General features: G+C 37.4%; 1 protein-coding gene across 3 annotated transcripts in view; it reads left to right on the forward strand.

Moving 5' to 3' along the window:
* Window positions 1-18602, forward strand: part of MNAT1 (MNAT1 component of CDK activating kinase) — a 217268-nt gene that overhangs the window by 29687 nt on the left and 168979 nt on the right. For all 3 annotated transcript variants that reach the window (XM_027111419.1, XM_027111417.1, XM_027111418.1), the window contains exon 2: window positions 16744-16896. In XM_027111419.1, coding sequence (XP_026967220.1) covers window positions 16744-16896 — 153 coding nt within the window. The remainder of the gene's footprint in view (window positions 1-16743; window positions 16897-18602) is intronic.

Below are 18602 nucleotides of genomic sequence, written 5' to 3' on the forward strand. Positions count from 1 at the left end.
AGAAACCCTTGTACTTTGTGGATTTGTGACTTATGGTCTTGTGAGTTTCTGGTACATGCAAATACTCCCTCACAAGCCTGGCATCTAGCACACCTTGCTCTGTCTGGCCAGCTTACTGCAGCCTTAGTCGGTCCAGTATTTCTTTTTACTACATTTCTTCCCTCTGGGTTCTTTCCTGGATACCTTTACTTTTGGGAGAAATGAGCCCAGTTTTGAAACCTATTCTAAGGGACTTAAGATATATAAAACAGAGGATGGTTGTGGGAAGCCCCCAAAAAGAAAAAAAAAATCCAAGTGGTAATTATCTGTCAGACCTTCTGGGTTTTCTAATGATCTTGGAGACAAGAACAATTTAGCTTTTGAATTATGGTTCACTTTATTTCTGCTTGAGGTTGAGTATATAGTATTATTATATTATCCATTTACGAACAGCTCCAGAATATATGTGCTTAAAAATAGTAGAATGGTTGTCCTTAATGATATCTGTAATTTTGAAGAGTTGCATGTTTAATAACTTTCTTCTTGGTTGACTTTTAAATGTCTTGGTTGACCTTTAACATTTTTTTTTTGGTCTTTGTAAGTGATAAGGCACACCGAAACACAAGGAGAAATTCTAATGGATTTTTGAGAGTTATATCTCTGAAAAGGATTTCTCTAACCTTTCTTCGAGGATAATGACAAAATCTTTCAGACGGAGGTAGGGCAAGAGGAGGATTAGAATAACCTAGGAAGGTTTTAAAAAGTACTGTTACTCCTACAGAAATGCTTATGGTGTCCTAGGCATAGTACTGAATGCTCTTTATTCATTATCTCAATTAATCTTTATAATAACTCTAATTGGTTAGGTGCTATTAACATCCTCTTTTTGTGGATGTGAGAATTGAGGCTTACAAACTTTAAGTAACTTACCTAAGGTAAAAAAACTAGTAAATGGCTTAGCCTGGATTGAACTAGGTCTAATTGATGACAAACCTCTGCTTGTAAATCACCATGCTATAATTCACTTCTTACAAACCCTTTTTGTGTTTCTCCTCTATTATCAGAGAGGGGGTGATGACAAGGCCATGTGCATTTTCAAAGAGTTATCCTAGTTTCTGAGGAAATAGTGTTGCGTTTACATTTTTAAATCTTTTTTTCATACAAAAAGTATGTATAGAACACTAATAGCTTAATAAATAATAATAATAAACCAAACATGTTTGTATCAAATACTTACTACCTAGATGAAGAAGCAGGATATTACCAATAAATTTGAAGCCTCTATCCTTTTTCTATCATATTTCCTCTGTCTCTCATAGACATGACTGCTACTCTGAATTTTTGTGTTAATCATTCTTTTTTTTCCTTTTCTTTATAGATTTACCACATATTGCTGCTCTAATTTAGTTTTGAATTTTATGTAAGTGTATGTATTATGTATATGTTCTTTTTCTAAATATTTTTTGTGTTAAAAAATAACATTAAATTTACCATGTTAACCTTTTAAAGTGTATAGCTCAGTAGTGTTAAGTATATTTACAGTGTTGTATAAGAGAGCTCTAGAACTTTTTCAGCTTACCGCACTGAAATGCTATACCCATTAACATTCATCTCCACTCCGCCTGCTCCCCAGTCCTTGACAATCACCTTCCTATTTTCTGTTTCTCTGAATTTTGAGAAACAGAACTTAGTTACTTCATGAAAATGGGTTCATACAGTATTTGTCCATTCGTGACTGGCTTATTTCACTTAGCATAATGTATTCAAGGTTCACCCATTTTGTTGCACAATTTTCTTCCTTTTTAAAGTCTGAATTCCACTGTATGTGTATAACACTTTTTGTTTATCCATTCAACCACTGATGGACATTTAGGTTGTCTCCATATTTTGCCTATTGTGAATAATGCTGGAACAAACATGGGAATACAGATATCTCTTTGAGATTCTGATTTCAGTTCTTTTGGATATATACCCAGAAGTGGGATTTCTGGATCATATGGTAATTTTTAATTTTTTGGTGGGGAGCTGCCATGCTGTTTTTCATCTTTGCTGTACCATTTTACATCCCCACCAGCAGTGTATGGGGGTTCCAATTTATATATGTGTTTATATATATGTGAACAAAGTTCTTTTTCAACTTTGTTCATTTAGCATTGTGTTTTTTTATAAATTTATTTATTTTTTGGCTGCGTTGGGTCTTTGTTGCTGCACGTGGGCTTTCTCTAGTTGTGGCGAGCCGGCGCCGCTCTTCATTGCGGTGCGCGGGCTTCTCATTGCAGTGGCTTCTCTTGTTGCAGAGCATGGGCTCTAGGTGTGTGGGCTTCAGTAGTTGTGGCATGTAGGCTCAGTAGTTGTGGTTTGCGGGCTCTGGAGCGCAGGCTCAGTAGTTGTGGTGCATGGGCTTAGTTGCTCCGTGGCACGTGGGATCTTCCCAGACCAGGGCTCGAACCTGTGTCCCCTGCACTGGCAGGTGGATTCGTAACCACTGTGCCGCCAGGGAAGTCCGTAACATTGTGTTTTTTTTTTTTTGCGGTACGCTGGTCTCTCACTGTTGTGGCCTCTCCCGTTGCGGAGCACAGGCTCCAGACGCACAGGCTCAGTGGCCATGGCTCACGGGCCCAGCCACTCCGCGGCATGTGGGATCTTCCCGGACTGGGGCACGAACCTGTGTCCCCTGCATTGGCAGGCGGACACTCAACCACTGCGCCACCAGGGAAGCAACATTGTGTTTTTGAGTTACAGTTTTGAGATTCATCCATGTTGATGCATATAGTTGTAATTTGTTTATTTCCACTGCTGTATAGTATTCCACTGCATGATTTTATAGTATTTTATTTATCCATTCTCCCATTAATGGACATATGTGTTGTTTCCAAATTTGTTTCCAAATTTTGTTTTGCTGTAGGAAATATTTCCGTAACATTCTTGTACATGTCTCCTGATTCACATGGTTTAGGTTTTCTCCAGGATATATACCTAGGATAGAATTATTAGGTAGTAAGGCATGTGCATGTTTAATTTTACTAAGAAATGCCAAATTGTTCTCCAAAGAGGATGTCTAGTCTACACTCCTATAGGCAGTGTGAAAATCTAGTTTTGTATATCTTTGCCAACATTTGATATTGTCAAATTTTAAAATTTATAAAAATTTTTAGATGTGAAATGGTATTTTACTTTGATTATACAATGTATTTCCCCAATCGTTCATCTTTTCATGCTTCTCGGTAGTTTCTGGTTCCTCCTCTGTTAATACGTGTTTAAGGTGAGAATGTGACCACTTTTTGCTCCATTTTTACTGCTGTCACCTTGGTTTGAGTACCTTCATCTCTTGTTTGGATTATGATACTAGCCCATGACCTAGTTTAGCTGCTTTTGTTCATGCCCCTCTTGTCTATTTCCACACAGCAGCCAGGGTGATACTTTCAAATAAATAATTTATGTTACTTCTCTGCTCTAAGCCCTGCAGTACCTTCCCATTTCACACACAGTAAAATCCAGGGTCCTTATACATAGTGTCTCTTCTGTCTTACATGATCTTTTTCCAGCCTCTTTGATAGGCTCCATGAGGGCGGTGATCTTTGTTTTGCTCACTGAGGCATCCCCAGTGTATCCAACAGTACCTGTCACATAGTAGGCACATATTTATTGAATGAATTTGGATTTGGCAACAAAATAAATGCCATTTTTATGGTATGTAGATTTTCCTTAAGAGTATTTTTGTTTTCTGAATAAATAGGAATTTTCTGTAAAACAAAAGAAAAATGGAGAGCAATTTTATACTTTCTTTCATTTATGCTGAATGGTTTTATTTTCCCTTGTTGAACACTTTAGATGAATTAACACATTTTTAAGGGGTCTAATATTACTTTTGATTGTATGTTTTATAACTTATCTAATTATCTAATTATTTAATGATAATTAGATAATTTAAGATCAAAACTAGATATGTAGATCAGAAAATCAGATTGCATTATTGGTTTCATCACAGAGATAATCTCATTTCATGTTAATAGCAAATGAGACAATCTAAAAGTAAAAAGTCAGCTTGAGAGTTCTTGGTTGTATTCTAGTGCAGAATGTGGAGTGCTAGGCTGCTAGGTTGAAATGAAGAGTAATTCCAAGGCTCTGAGCTGGCTGAATAAGCAGATGAAGAGAAGAAGGCAAAGTTCAAGAGGTATTGTTTTTAATGAGATTAAATTGTGGTAGACAGTAGAGGAACTTTGAGAATTGGAGCTGTTACGTTTGATGTAGTGAGTGGAACTTTATTGTACCAAGGTGTTACATTCATTCAACTGGTATTTGTCCTGAAACACAGGGCTTGGGATACGGTAATGAGCATAACAAATGTGATCCCTGTTCTTGTTGAATAATCTAGTAGGAGAGACAGATATTAAACACAATTAACAAATGTAAAATTATTGATTTTGATAAGTGAGCTACAAAGAGCAGGATGTGTGTCCGTTGGAGTTCAGTCGGGAAAAGAAAAACCCACCCTAGTTATTTTAAGCCATTAGGAAATTAATGTGGGCAATTTACAGACTTACAAACCTGTTAAAAGGACTGGAGCAGTAAGGGAAGGGCAAATGCTGCATTTCAGGAAGTCAGGAAAGAGCAGGAATTGTAGCAAAACTGCTGCTAATCTGTTGTCTGTATCATTGAAGTGGGTGATTCTTAGGAGAACACCTGAAATCTAGTTCCGAGGGTCACAGTTAAAGCCATTGTACTAGATGTGATCATCTATGGAGGGAGAAGAGTGCTCAGGATATAACTCTGGGTACTTCAACTTTTAGACGTCTTACAGATGTGGTAAGAAGGCATCTCTAAAGAAGAGACATCATCTGATGGATAAGATCTTTTAAAAGATGGAGAGGTCAATTTCTAATAAGAATTTTGGTTATATTATGGCACAAATGAAGGACTTAGCCTTGGATAAGAGGGACAGTTTTTCAGTAAGAGTCTTTGTGAACAAATGACATTTGGTGTGAGTCTTGAATGCTGAGAAGAGTCAGCCATAGGAAAATTGGGGAGAAGAGAGTTTCCGGCCCTGAAACTTGAATGATTTTGCATGTTGGAAGGACTGAAAGAAGACAGGGGTAAATTGGTAGGGCATGAAGCTGGAGAATTAGGTTGGGGTCAGACCATGTAGGGTCTTCAAGGCTCTGGTAACGCATTTTTATTTTACGCTCTTTAACATGAGACACTATCGGGTCATGAACAAGGGGGTGAAATGAGCTAATTTCTAATTTAAAGAGATTATCCTATAGAGAATAAATTTGGGGGAAGGTGGTGGGTGTGCGTTGGGGGCAATAGTGGAAGCAAGGAGAGCAGTTGGCAAGCTGTAGCAGTTCTTCAGACAATAAGTGACAGTGGCTTGTAGCAGTGGAGGTGGCAAAAGGTGGGTGTCATTTAGCATGTATTTTTGGTGTGGAGTCAGTTGGTCTTGATATCAGTTAAATCAGAGGTCCCCAACCCCTGGGCCATGGACTAGTACCAGTCCGAGGCCTGTTAGGAACTGGGCCGCACAGCAGGAGGTGAGCGGCTGGGGAGCCAGCGAAGCTTCATCTGCTGCTCGCCATCGCTTGCATTACTGCCTGAACTAATCCGCCTGCCCCCCACCCCCCGTCCGTGGAAAAATTGTCTTCCACTAAGCTGGTCCCTGGTGCCAAAAAGGTTGGGGACTGCTGAGTTACATGTTACTGCTTCATGCTTGTTCTGCCCAGACACCTTCAGTGGTTTGTTTTGATTTGGTTATAAGATCCTGAGTCACTATTCAGCCCAGTTATTTATAGAAGTATATTCTAGTGGAAAGATTAGGATGAGAAACAATGTAGACTTAATAAGTGTAACATCCATACAAATGGTTAGATGGTTGTGCCTAGTCTGCTGAGCTTAATGGTCTGGGTTCTGGACAAGACCAGAGAAGTCTGAGAATTCATTCTATTGGCAACAGCCCAAGGAATACTGGGCAGGCCTCAAGACCTTTGCTGGGCCTAACCTGGTGATATTGGGTTTGTTTTGATTCTTTATATAAGATCCTGAGTCACTGTTTAGCCCAGTTAATGCTTCATGCTCGTTCTGCCCAGACACCTTCAGTGATTCAGTTTTGGCTGCAAACCTGTGAGGGATTATTGACCATGGTGTGAATTGACAGTTGAAATCTGGGGACCCAAAGTGATACTACATTCCTCTTATTAGAATGAGGGTGTATGAGAATCAGATTTATTATTATCACCTAATAATAAATAGCGTTTGGGCTCAGATTTAGCTCACAGTGGGTCTGTATTCTCACCTGGTAGTCATTTCCTTGGTTCCCAAATGTATAATTGGAATGGACATACATGGTGTTTGGCAGAACTCTCAGATTGGTTCCGTGACCAGTGGGGTAAAGGCTATCATAGTGGGGAAGATCAAGCACCAACCTCTAAAACTGTACCTTCCCCCATTCTGGGAGGGACAGCAGTTCATCTAGTCTGGGGTTAACATACATTCGGAGTATAGGTGTGCTTTTCCTGCTCATAGAGCTGTAGCCAGCACTACTGTCTGAAGACTTAACACAGTGTTTATTTTACCAATATGGTATCTTGAGCAACATTTTCTCTTACCAAGAGTCCCACTCTGTAGGAAAAGATATGTGACTGTGAGCCTAAGTTCATGAATTCACTGGTCCTGACACTAACTGCTCCACTCTTACTCCTCTGGATTGGTAGAGCAGTTTTAATGAGCTCATAAATGCAACTAAGGTGCTGGATTGGAGGTGATACTCTAAAAGGGTGGACACCAATCCTCCATGATGCTTTCTGTACCCTAAATATTCATATGGATATGACCATTATTTTGGGCATCCCTAACAGGTAAAATACATCAATCCTAGAACCAAGAGATGGAAGTGGGAGTGGATTCACTTAATGTTACACCCAGTCATTACTTGGGGAATTTGTGCTTTCCATCCATGTAACTTTAGGCTCTGTGGACTTAGAGATCCTTGTTTCTGGAGCTGAAAGTGCCCCACGGGGAACAGGGTAAGAACTCCATTAAACTTTAGGCCATGCCTGCTGTCTGGTAACTTTGGGGTCCTTGTGCCAAAAGAAGAAAGGAAAAAAGGAGTCATCATCTTGAGGTCAGGGAAGAATATGGCGCTTAAGGGATCCACTAGGACATCTCTTGGTGCTCCCAAGCCTACTGTAGTAAATATATAAGTACAGTAGCCACAACCTAAAAAGAGAATGGTAAGCAGACAAGCTGCCTAGACCAGCAGAAGTGCTAGTAGAGGGTGAGGGGAAACTAGAGCAGGATGATGAGGATCAGTTATGGCCAGGAAATCAATGGCAGTATTGGGGCTGTAGTTTGTCCCTTTCTCTTGAAGGTTTCCCATGGAAACTAAATAAGTAGAATCCCTAAGAAGCTGTTCCCATCTAGGGTGAACTTAACTCTAAGAAGCAAGTGAATTTGCATGGTGCAATTTGCTTGTTCACATAATCCACTCATTTTTCTATAGCACTGTGTTACTGATTTGTAGAACCTTTTTATATAGTCTGAATATTATTTTTTATGTATGATGAAAAAGTAATTTCCTACTCTGTAGTGAGTCTGTAACCAGTATTGTGTCCCCCAGCCTCCCATAAAAGCTTTTAATTTTGATGAAATTAAATGTATCAATCTTCTTTACATGGTTTAAAGTGTTTTAGTCACCTTTAAGAAATCCCTGCCCTGATATCATAATTTCTCCTATAATCTCTTCAGTTTAAAGTTTTTTCTTTTATGTTTAGATCATTTATTCATATGGAATTTCTTTTTGTTGATAGTGTGAGAAACAAGGATCTAGTTTTTTCTCCCCTTCATCTAGAAAGCCAGTGGTGTCCTAACCATTTGAGTAGTCATTCCTTTCCACATTAATTTGCTACTTCTTTCCTTTGTACGATTCCCATGGATGGATGTATTGTTATTATTTTTGTTATCCTCTATGCTGCTTTTTTTGGGAGGGGGAGGGTGTGCTGTGTGGCTTGAGGGATCTTATTTCCCTGACCAGGGATTGCACCCAGTCCCTCGGCAGTGAAAGCTTGGAGTCCTAACCACTGGACCGCGAGGGAATTCCCCTCTATGCTTCTTTAACTGAAGTGTATTTGGTCCTTGAAGTGTGCTTGGTATGTTGGTGGTACATAAATATATAGGTATATTTTTGGAATGTCTGTTTTACCTAGAGAATATGAAAAAATTTTTGAGTAATTGAATAACTGGGAATTATTTGAAGACATCTTTCAATGACAATAAATAGGATTCTATTGTGGAGTCAAATTGAGTTTTTATGAATTTTTAAGATAAAACATCATAATTTGAAGAAATGTTGACCTTATGGGGAGAAATGTTGACCTTATGTTGACCTTTTTTTTGAGACTATGTCCCCAGTCTTACAGGTGGTACATTTTTCTCTGCCATTTAAGAGTACTTTGATGGGAAAGGGTGAGAAGGACTGCTTTACATCCTTACATTAATTTTTTTCCCCAAAGTGTTCTGTTTATTGTTCCATGTATAAATTGTGAGTATTTACACCATTGTTCTTGCTGTGATTTCTGCCTGGAATGTCATCCTTCTTTTGTACTTCAAAGCCATCAAATTCTTCAAGGCCCAATGCTGTTCAGCCTGTTTTCTGAGTCCTTCTCCAGCTGATCCTTGATACTGCCTCCTTTGAACTCTGGTCCTTATTAGTTCTTCTTTGCATTAAGTACTAGTTGTAATAGCTGATGTTTATTGAGAGCATACTATATGCCTGGTATATTTCTAAACATTTTAACTGAAATTAGCTGATACAAATCTCATCAACTCTGTGAGGCAGATCTCTACTTCCCTACACCTCAACCCCTGGAAGATACTATTTTTCTTTTTCACAAGGAAGTTGAGGCACAGTGATGGTTAATAATTTGTCTAGGGTTGCAGGCCTAACAAATGAAGAGAAGGAGGCAAAATGGCTCCAGAATTTGTGCCCTTAATGGTGCTCTATTCCCTCTCAGCTGCTCAGGAGTGAATCTACTACTGTTTTGACACTTAGCAGACACAACCTTGTCCCTTTGTTTTATGGACGCTTCGTCTTGCCATAGGGTAACATAAACTTTATAATTCACTGCCAAATGGATCTAAACCTTCTCATACTAAGTAGTTATATGATGGTTTGGATACTCTAGCATCACGGATAATGCTGTGAGATTTCCTGGATCTGAAGCTTTTGGGTTTGGCCAGATCTGGAACATTCAATTGGTAGAAAGATGCCCAGAAATGCCCAGAAATTAGGCGACATAGATTTCTAGCCCGCACTTAAACTATGACCTTTGACAGGTCATTTTGTTTAACTGCCTGTGGAAAGGGGAAAATAATATCTAACTCAGCCTTTATTTTTAAATCATGGTCTTTGTATAGATTTTTAAGCTTTTTAGAAGAACAGTTATATGCATTCAAAGTAGTATCATACTCATAATTTGTTAAAATAGCATTATGTTGGTACAAATTCAAAAGAATATATTATCAGCATAGTAAGATTGAGAAACAAAATTCTTAGCAAAATTTTTTTTTTCTTCTAAAGGACCCTTTCTTCCTCTGCATACCTGTATATATTTTTGTGCATACATGTATGTGCTTGTGTGTATATATGTTTAAATATATGTGCTTCTAAAAGTATTGTCCCAATTTTTTCAAATGCTGAAAATGGTATATTTTTTCTGGGCAAAATTACCATATTATAGAAACTTTTGAAGAGATCCTGGGGGTCTGTGTCTTCTTATACTTTGTATTGCTAATCCCATCTGTCATAGAGCATTCTATATCACATCCCTAAATATAATATCATAGGGTATAATATTCTTTTTTTTTCCTTTGGTCATGCCACATGGCTTGTAGGATCTTAGCTCCCCAACCAGGAATTGAACCTGGGCCCTTGGCAGTGAAAGCACTGAGTCCTAACCACTGGACCACTGGGGAATTCCTGTGGTTATAATATTCTTGATTGAATTAAAGCATTAAGGGTAAGTCTGTACCATATATAAAGTTTGTAAGTATAGGTGATATGGAAAATTTAAACTGATAAACATCAGTTGTATTGAGAGAAAAAATATTCTTATTTGGAAAAGAAATTAACAACTTGTGTAACACCCCAAGGTATCTAGAATTATCCAAGTGGGAAGAAACCTTAGATATAAATTAGAATTTGACTTCCTCATAGTTCCTCATATTGTAAGAGACAAAGCTGGGATGGCAACCTAGGTCTTATGATTACCAACATGGGGTTTAATTATATCATCATATCTTTAGTAAATCACTTCAGTAAGTAATTTTTATGTGGTCAGTGGTAGTTTTATCTTTTTAAAGAAGTGTATTCTATAGACATAGAGAGTGGATGTATGGATCCGGGGGAGGGGGGAAGAGGGATGGGATGAATTGGGAGATTGGGATTGATATATATACACTACTATGTATAAAATAGATGACTAATGAGAACCTACTGTATAGCGCAGGGAACTCTACTCAGTGCTCTGTGGTGACCTAAATGGGAAGGAAATCCAAAAAAGAGGGGATATATGTATATGTGTAGCTGATTCACTTTGCTGTACAGCAGAAGCTAACACAACATTGTAAAGCAACTATACTCCAATAAAAATTAATTAAAAAAAAAGTGTATTCTAGAGTTAAAGAGTTGTCTTTGGTAAGAAAACTACCTTTGACGTGGTAAGTGCAGGATTTATCATTTAAGGAAATGCATTCTAGAATAAAAACCTCCATGGCATGATCTTAGGACATGTAGGTAGTTTTTCACAGTGGTTTCACATATGTCCTCTCATTGGAGTAACATTTCTGGAAGAGAGTTAATTTAGGGATTATTATTGCTTTTATGGGTAAGGCAGTTGAACACTTAGGTTTTTTTTTTTTTTTTTTAACCGTTACGTGGGCCTCCCACTGTTGTGGCCTCTCCCATTGCAGAGCACAGGCTCTGGACTCGCAGGCTCAGCATCCATGGCTCACGGGCCCAGCCGCTCCGCGGCATGTGGGATCTTCCCGGACCGGGGCACGAACCCGTGTCCCCTGCATCGGCAGGCGGACTCTCAACCACTGCACCACCAGGGAAGCCCAACACTTAAGTTTTAAAACAATCTGGGGAACAAGTCTCAAGCTTGTCTATTATTTTATTAATTGATTTTCCTTAGTGTTTATTGGATATTTAAAATGACGAATTGAAAATGTTAATAAACATTGAGCAAACATTAATATACTTCGCTTTTAAAAAAAAAGTGACAACATTTTTATTTTTTATAGACTTATTTTTTTTAGAGCAGGTTTAGATTTACAACAACATTGAGAGGAAGGTACAGCGGTTTCTCATTCACCCATTATCAACATCGTTCACCAGAATTGTCCTTTTTTTTTTTTCTTAATACCAAGGATGGACATGTATTGACACATCATTATTACCCAAAGTCCATAGCTTACTTTAGGATTCACTTTTGATGTTGTACATTCTATGGGTTTGGACAAAAGTATAATGACATATCCATCATTATAATATCATACAGAGTATTTTCACTGCTCTAAAATTCCTCTGTGCTCTGCCTATTCCTCCCTCCATCCACCACAACCCCTGATCTTTTTATCATCTCCGTAATCCCTTCTCAGCCTTTTGGCTAAGATCAGGTATATTGTTTCCATAATTTTGCCTTTTCTAAGAGGTCATATAGTTGGAATCTTATACTATGTAGGCTTTTCAGATTGTTTTCTTTCACTTAGTAATATGCATTTAAGCTTCTTTCATGTCTTTTCATGGCTTCATAATTCGTTTGTTTTTAGTGCTGAATAATATTCTGTTGTCTGGATATACCACAGTTTATGTATCCATTTATCTATTGAAGGACATCTTGGTTGTGTCCAAGTTTTCACAATTATGAACAAAGATTCTATAAACATTTGTGCAGGTATTTGTGTGGATGTAGTTTTCAACTTCTTTGGTTAAATACCAAGGAGCATAATTGCTGGATTGTATGGTAAGAGCATGCTGTGTTTCATAAAGAACCATCAAACTGTCTTCCAAAGTGACTGTACCATTTTGCATTCCCCCCAGCAATGTATGAGAGTTCCTGTTGCTCCACGTCTTTGTAAGCATTTGGTGTTGTCAGTATATTGCATTTTGGCCATTTTAATAGGAGTGTAGTGTATACCTCATTGTTTTAACTTGCATTTCCCTGATGCCGTGTTATGTGGTACATCTTTTCATGTGCTTATTTGCTATCTGTATACAGGCATACCTTGGAGATATTGTGGGTTCAGTGCCAGACCACTGCAATAAAGTGAATATTGCAATAAAATGAGTCAATAATTTTTTGGTTTCCCAGTATGCATATAAAAGTTATGTTTACACTGCACTGTAGTCTATTAAGTGTGCAGTAGCATTATGTCTAAAAAAAGTACATACCTTAATTAAAAAATACTCTATTACTAGAAAATGTTAACTATCATCTGACAATGCAGTTGCCACAAACCTTCAGTTAGTAAAAACCACAGTATCTGCAAAGTGAAATAAAGCAGAGCTCAATAAAATGAGGTGTACCCGTGTCTTCTTTGGTGAGTTGTCTGTTAAGGTCTTTGGCCCATTTTTTTAAGACGTTTTCTCCCCCGTATATTTTAGATAACAGTCCTTTATCAGGTGTTCTTTTTCTCTTGATGTCATCTTTAGCAGAGCCGAAATTTTTAATTAAAAAAAAAATCCAGCTTATCAGTGATATCTTTCATGGATCATGCCTTTGGTGTTGTATCTATAAAGTCATCACCATACCCAAAGTCATACAGTTTTGTTTTTGTTTTAATTTATTTATTTAATTTATTTTTGGCTGCATTGGGTCTTTGTCGCTGTGTGTGGGTTTTCTCTAGTTGCGGCGGTTACTCTTCAGGCAGTGCACAGGCCTCTCATTGCGGTGGCGTCTCTTGTTGCAGAGCACGGGGCTCTAGGGATGTGGGCTTCAGTAGTTGTGACCCACAGGCTTAGTTGCTCCACGGCATGTGGGATCTTCCTGGACCAAGGCTCGAACCCATGTCCCCTGCATTGGCAGGCAGATTCTTAACCACTGCGCCACCAGGGAAGCCCCGAGTCATACAGTTTTTATCCTACGTTATACTCAAGGAGTTTTATAATTTTGCATTTTACATTTAGACCTGTGAGTTAAGTTTGGAGTTAATTTTTTAAGGGTGTAAGGTTCATGTGTAGATTCATTTTTTTCCATGTGGATGTCCAGTTTGTTGAAGAGACTGTTTTTGCTTCATGTGTTGCTTTTGCTCTTTTGACAAAGATCAGCTGAGTATATTTATGTGGGTCTATTTCTAGGCTATTTTGTTCCATTGGTCTATTCATCTATTCTTTTACCGATACCACACTGTTTTGATTATTGTAGTTTTGTAGTAAATCTTGAAGTCAGGTAGCATCAGTTTTCCAACTTTGTTCTTCTCCTTCAACATTATGGTACCTATTCTGGTCTTTTGCCTTTTTATATAAACTTTAGAATCAGTTCGTTGATGTCCATACACTAACTTCCTGGCAATTTGATTGGAATTGCATTGAATCTATAGATCAAGATGGTAAAAACTGACAACTCAAAATATTGAGTCTTCCTTTCCATGAACTCTTTCTGTCCATGAATATGGAAAATCTTTCCATTTATTTAATTCTTTTTTAATTTTGTTCATAGGAGTTTTGTAGTTTTTCTCATTTTGTACAATATCTTGTACATATTTTGTTAGATTTATACTTAAACGTTCAAATTTTTGGGAGCTAACATAAATGGTATTGTGTTTTTAATTTCAAATTGCACTTGTTCATTATTGGTACATAGGAAAGCAGTAGACTTTTTGTATATTGTATCCTGCAACTTTGCTATAATCACTTATTAGTTCTAGAAGTTTTTTGGTTGATTCTTTTGGATGTTTAACATAGACAATCATGTCATCTGTAAACAAAGAGAGCTCTGTGTCTTCCTTTCCAATCTGTATATCTTTTATTTCCTTTTCTTGTCTTACTGCATTAGCAAAGACTTCCAGTATCATGTTGAGAAGGAGTAGTGAGAGTAGGAGACAGTGAGAGTAGGAGACAGTCTTGCTTTGTACCTGATTTTAGTTGGAAAACTTACAGTTTCTCACCATTAAGTATGATGTTAGCTGTAGGTTTTTTTGTATCTAGTCTTTGTCAAGATTTTTAATTGACTTCTTAGCTCTGGAAAAAGAAGAAACAAGCTGATTAAAAATCTTGACAGAGGAATATAAGCAGTTAAATATCCTTGATAGAAGAAAATAAAATCTAAAAATAAGTTGTTCAGAGAGAAAAGAGGGCAGGCACCATTCTGGTTTTTAAAAACAAAAGAAAACCATAAAAATATCTTTGGGGATGGGTAATAACTGAGGATTTGGGCTTTTTCAGCAAATTTTCCTATGTTCTGCAGAATATAAGATTTTGTTTGAAAAAGTTCCTAGCACTCTTGGAGGCAAAAGATTGCCCACATACTGCTCTTTTGGTTGCTCTGCTGCCAGATGAAGTGAACTAGCAATAAGGAACTTTTTCTTCTGTTCTTTTTTTGTATGACTAGTTTTCATGTATATAATCTGTAAATACATATATTGTAAGTATGTAGAAAAAGATCTGGTCACGTAAACATGGAACTTAACAGTTGTATGGTACATGTGGGAAGTGAGATGTAGAAGAGAATGAAGTAGAACTTTGAGTTTTTTCTCTATATACTTCTATATTTGAGCTTTAAAAAAAGAACTATTTGTTCTTTTAGCAATTAAAATCAGAAAGGGAAAAGTATGGGAAAATAAATTATTTTAAAAAAACCTTAATACTGTTGAAATCCTTATGATTTAAGGTAGATTTTTAAAAAGTGGAGATGTAGAACTGATGGTGGTAACAAATTATATGTCTGAGATTACAATATGACTTTTAGAAATACTAAAGTGTTCTATATTACCTTGTTAACTGAATTATTGACTCCAAGACCTTGAAATATAGAATATTCTATGTAATGGCTCAATGGTTTTGAGTATTTCAGATGGCTCCTTGCCTATAAATATCTTTAGTCAGTGTAGTTCTAAAGTGTCCTTATTTTCAACTTCTCTAGTTGGATTTAATTTCCTCCAACCACAAAGATTAGGCAAAATGTACCACTCCCAATCTTCCCAATCCCAAGTGAATTTTCTGGGGTTTTGTTGATCTTGAATAATGACAACTATGATCTCTGTTCTCCCTCTTAGGGATTTTTTGCCTCTATTTTTTGATGGATTTTTTTCCCCTCTACTTTAAGATAGAAATATGCAAAGGTCAATGTTAGTATTTTACTGATAACTAACCTTAAATATTCTTATTTAGCTGTATCATTCTTCTCATTTAGCTTATTCCATAAATCATCTACATATTTGGAAGAAATCAACTTTTCCCTTATTTATTAGAATTTGTCCTTTTTTTTGTGTGTGTGTTGTGATGTGTTTAGAATAATTATAGGGCAAATTCCTGCCCTCCATTCTAGTGGAGGTTACAGAAAATCAACACATAAAGAAATAAATAATTTCATATAGTGCTAAGAAAGGAGTGATAGGGTTGGTATGGCCCTAACATATGGAGTTGGGGGCAATATTACAATTGGAGGACTACATACCAAAATGTTTAAATGTTTGAAAGTATGAATCAAGCTACATCTTTAGTGCAGCCTTAGTTCCAACGCTGCTTCCTGAGTTCCCAGGAACCTGAATCTTTAAGACCCACAGGCTAAAGCAGCTCCTTTCTTCTGGTCAGCCTTTCCACTTGCTAGTCTGATTACTAGCATGGATCTACTAGGGCAGGGCGGGGCAGGGATGATTGGGTGGTGCCTGGACCCATCTAAAACAGTATATGAACTGACCCTGTCAATTCGCAGGAATCTTAATTTGCAGGAATCTCGTTAACCTTGCCAGCTTCTTTCTTTCCCAACTCAAGACTTCCAGGAAGTTCTAAGTTCTTCCCCAAATTGTACTACCCAAGAAGGGAGGAAAGAAGGGATGGAGGTATTTGGGAAACTTGGCTTGCCTGGGCAATCACTTTGGTGAATTTAGGACAGCCAGGTTTAACTGATTAAAGATTTTATAAGTAGCCACTCTTTCTAGGATTTCTCAGGGCAGAAGCTGTGGTGATTTTCTCCTTTCTCCACATATACTAGGTCACTCTCAGTTCTTTATCCTCTGGCCTGGGGGCCTCCTTCAGCTAGCACCTCTCCCTTTTGAGTAACTGCCACTTATTCAATTGCTAACGGAACTTTAAAAAACTTCCTTACAAAGGCTGAAAGGGGAAAAAAAGTTTTTGTTTTAGTGATTATGATATGCAGTGTTCTCTAAAGTGCAGGCCCCTGCCAGGTCTAACGGTGATACTGGACTGAGAGTGGAGTTGACCCTAGACTGCTCTTTTATGTGCCTCTTTGACTTCCCCCTGTCCTGCTATCTGAGTCCTCCCAGATCCCAAATCAATTTTTAAAAACTTGTATATTTGTTTAATTTGTAAAACTAAACTGGTAACCCTTGGGACACCTATGTCTGAAGTAGGCTCCAAATGAAAATGAACTTTTTTCCCAAAGGTTTTTAATAAGAGTTTAAGCAGCAATGATTAATTTTCCTGTCCCCCTGCAGCCCCCCCAAACAAAGAAACACCAAAACAAAGGCAAACTATATAGAGTTGTTGCCAATTTGAATACTAGCTTAAAAGTTATATTTTCCTCCTTACAGGTGTGAAAGTTGCGTGGACTTACTCTTTGTGAGAGGAGCTGGAAACTGTCCTGAGTGTGGCACTCCACTTAGAAAGAGCAACTTCAGGGTACAACTCTTTGAAGATCCTACTGTTGACAAGGAAGTTGAGATTCGGAAAAAAGTGCTAAAGATGTAAGTGTTAATGTTTGAATGATTCAGTTCACAAAGAGGACTTTAACAATTATTTCTGTAATTGATATAATTATTTACTTGTAGAAATGTGGACAGTTTGACAAGTGAATAAGTATAAATTCATTTATGTAATTGTTCAATGTTAAAAAAATTATTAAGGTCTTAGAGAGCTCAGTAATATTAATTATCTAATCTTTTTTTATTTGTCTGCGTCAGGTCTTAGTTGAGGCATGTGGGATCTTTTGTTGCGTCCCGCAGGCTCTTCGTTGTGGCGTGCGGGCTTCTCTCTAGTTGTGGCGTCTGGGTTTTCTCTTCTCTAATTGTGGCATGCAGGCTCTTGAGCGCGTGGGCTCTGTAGTTTGCGGAACGCGGGCTCTCTCTAGATGAGCGTGCAAGCTCAGTAGTTGTGTTTTGCGGGCTTAGTTGTCCCACTGCATGTGGGATCTTAGTTCCCCTACCAGGGATCGAACTACTGTCCCCTGCATTGGAAGGTGGATTCTTTACCACTGGACCACCAGGGAAGTCCCTAATTATCTAATCTTTGTTAGAGAAGTGTAAATCTTTTTTATTAAAAAATTAAAAAAAATTTTTTGGCCACTCCATACAGCTTGCAGGATCTCAGTTCCCTACCAGGGATGGAACCTGGACCATGGCAGTGAAAGCCCAGAATCCTAACTACTAGGCCATCAGGGAACTCCCAGAGAAGAGTAAATCCTCCAAATTGATGGCTTCACAATTTATTTGCTTTATTTATTCTTTAATTTAATTAGTAAATATATACTGAGTACCTATTCTGTTCGAACAGTGTTATACATATTAGGCCCTTGAAAGGCTTACAGTACAGTAGCTTGGATAGCATAGACATAGACAGTAAAACAGGCAAACAAAACAAATATGTGATTATACATTGAGAAAAATGCTATGAAGTTAGGGACTGAATGTTGTTGTGAGTCAGTGATGTAAGGTAAGGCCTGAGGAGGTAACATTTAAGTTGAGATTGAAAGCTATTAGAGAAAAATCAGCATTAGCTACAATTTATTTTGATAGATCTCTCTGTGTGTATGTGAGTACATAAATATTTCTAGTATTCTTTTTCACTTATGATTTAATTTTTTACTCTTTGTTAGTAGTTTTGGATTTCATTTTATCTGTACTTTTGTTATAAGCCACTTTATTGTTTTTTATTTATTTATTTTTTTGTTCTTTCTTTTTAAACATCTTTATTGGAGTATAATTGCTTTACAACGGTATGTTAGTTTTGTTGTTTTTTAGGTTTAAAGAATTAATATCTATCTATCTAGGTGGTCTACATTTCAACATTGGTCACCAATGTTTTAGCGGCATCTTTCTAGGTACTTTACTAGATAAAGTGTTACTTTATCAATACCCCAAGCTACTCTTTTAGTTTTTGGATTGCTTATGGGAGATAGTCTCTCTTAGATTCTTATCTTTTTCATTAAGCCCTCTCGTTTCCTAATTCTTCACAGGCACACTTATAATATTTATAGATTTTCTTGATCTAGCATCCTTTAGACTGTAACTGTCATGAAAAACAGGCAGGTGTCTTTTTATTTATTTTTTAGAGAAACATTTTATTTATTTTATTTTTTAAAATTTATTTATTTATTTTTGGCTGTGTTGGGTCTTTGTTGCTGCACTCGGGCTTTCTCTAGTTGCGGCGAGTGGGGATTACTCTTCTTTGTGGT

Source organism: Aethalodelphis obliquidens, unplaced genomic scaffold (assembly GCF_003676395.1).
Source record: "Aethalodelphis obliquidens isolate GAN/ISIS:26980383/991018 unplaced genomic scaffold, ASM367639v1 scaffold10, whole genome shotgun sequence".
Lineage (NCBI taxonomy): Eukaryota > Metazoa > Chordata > Mammalia > Artiodactyla > Delphinidae > Aethalodelphis > Aethalodelphis obliquidens.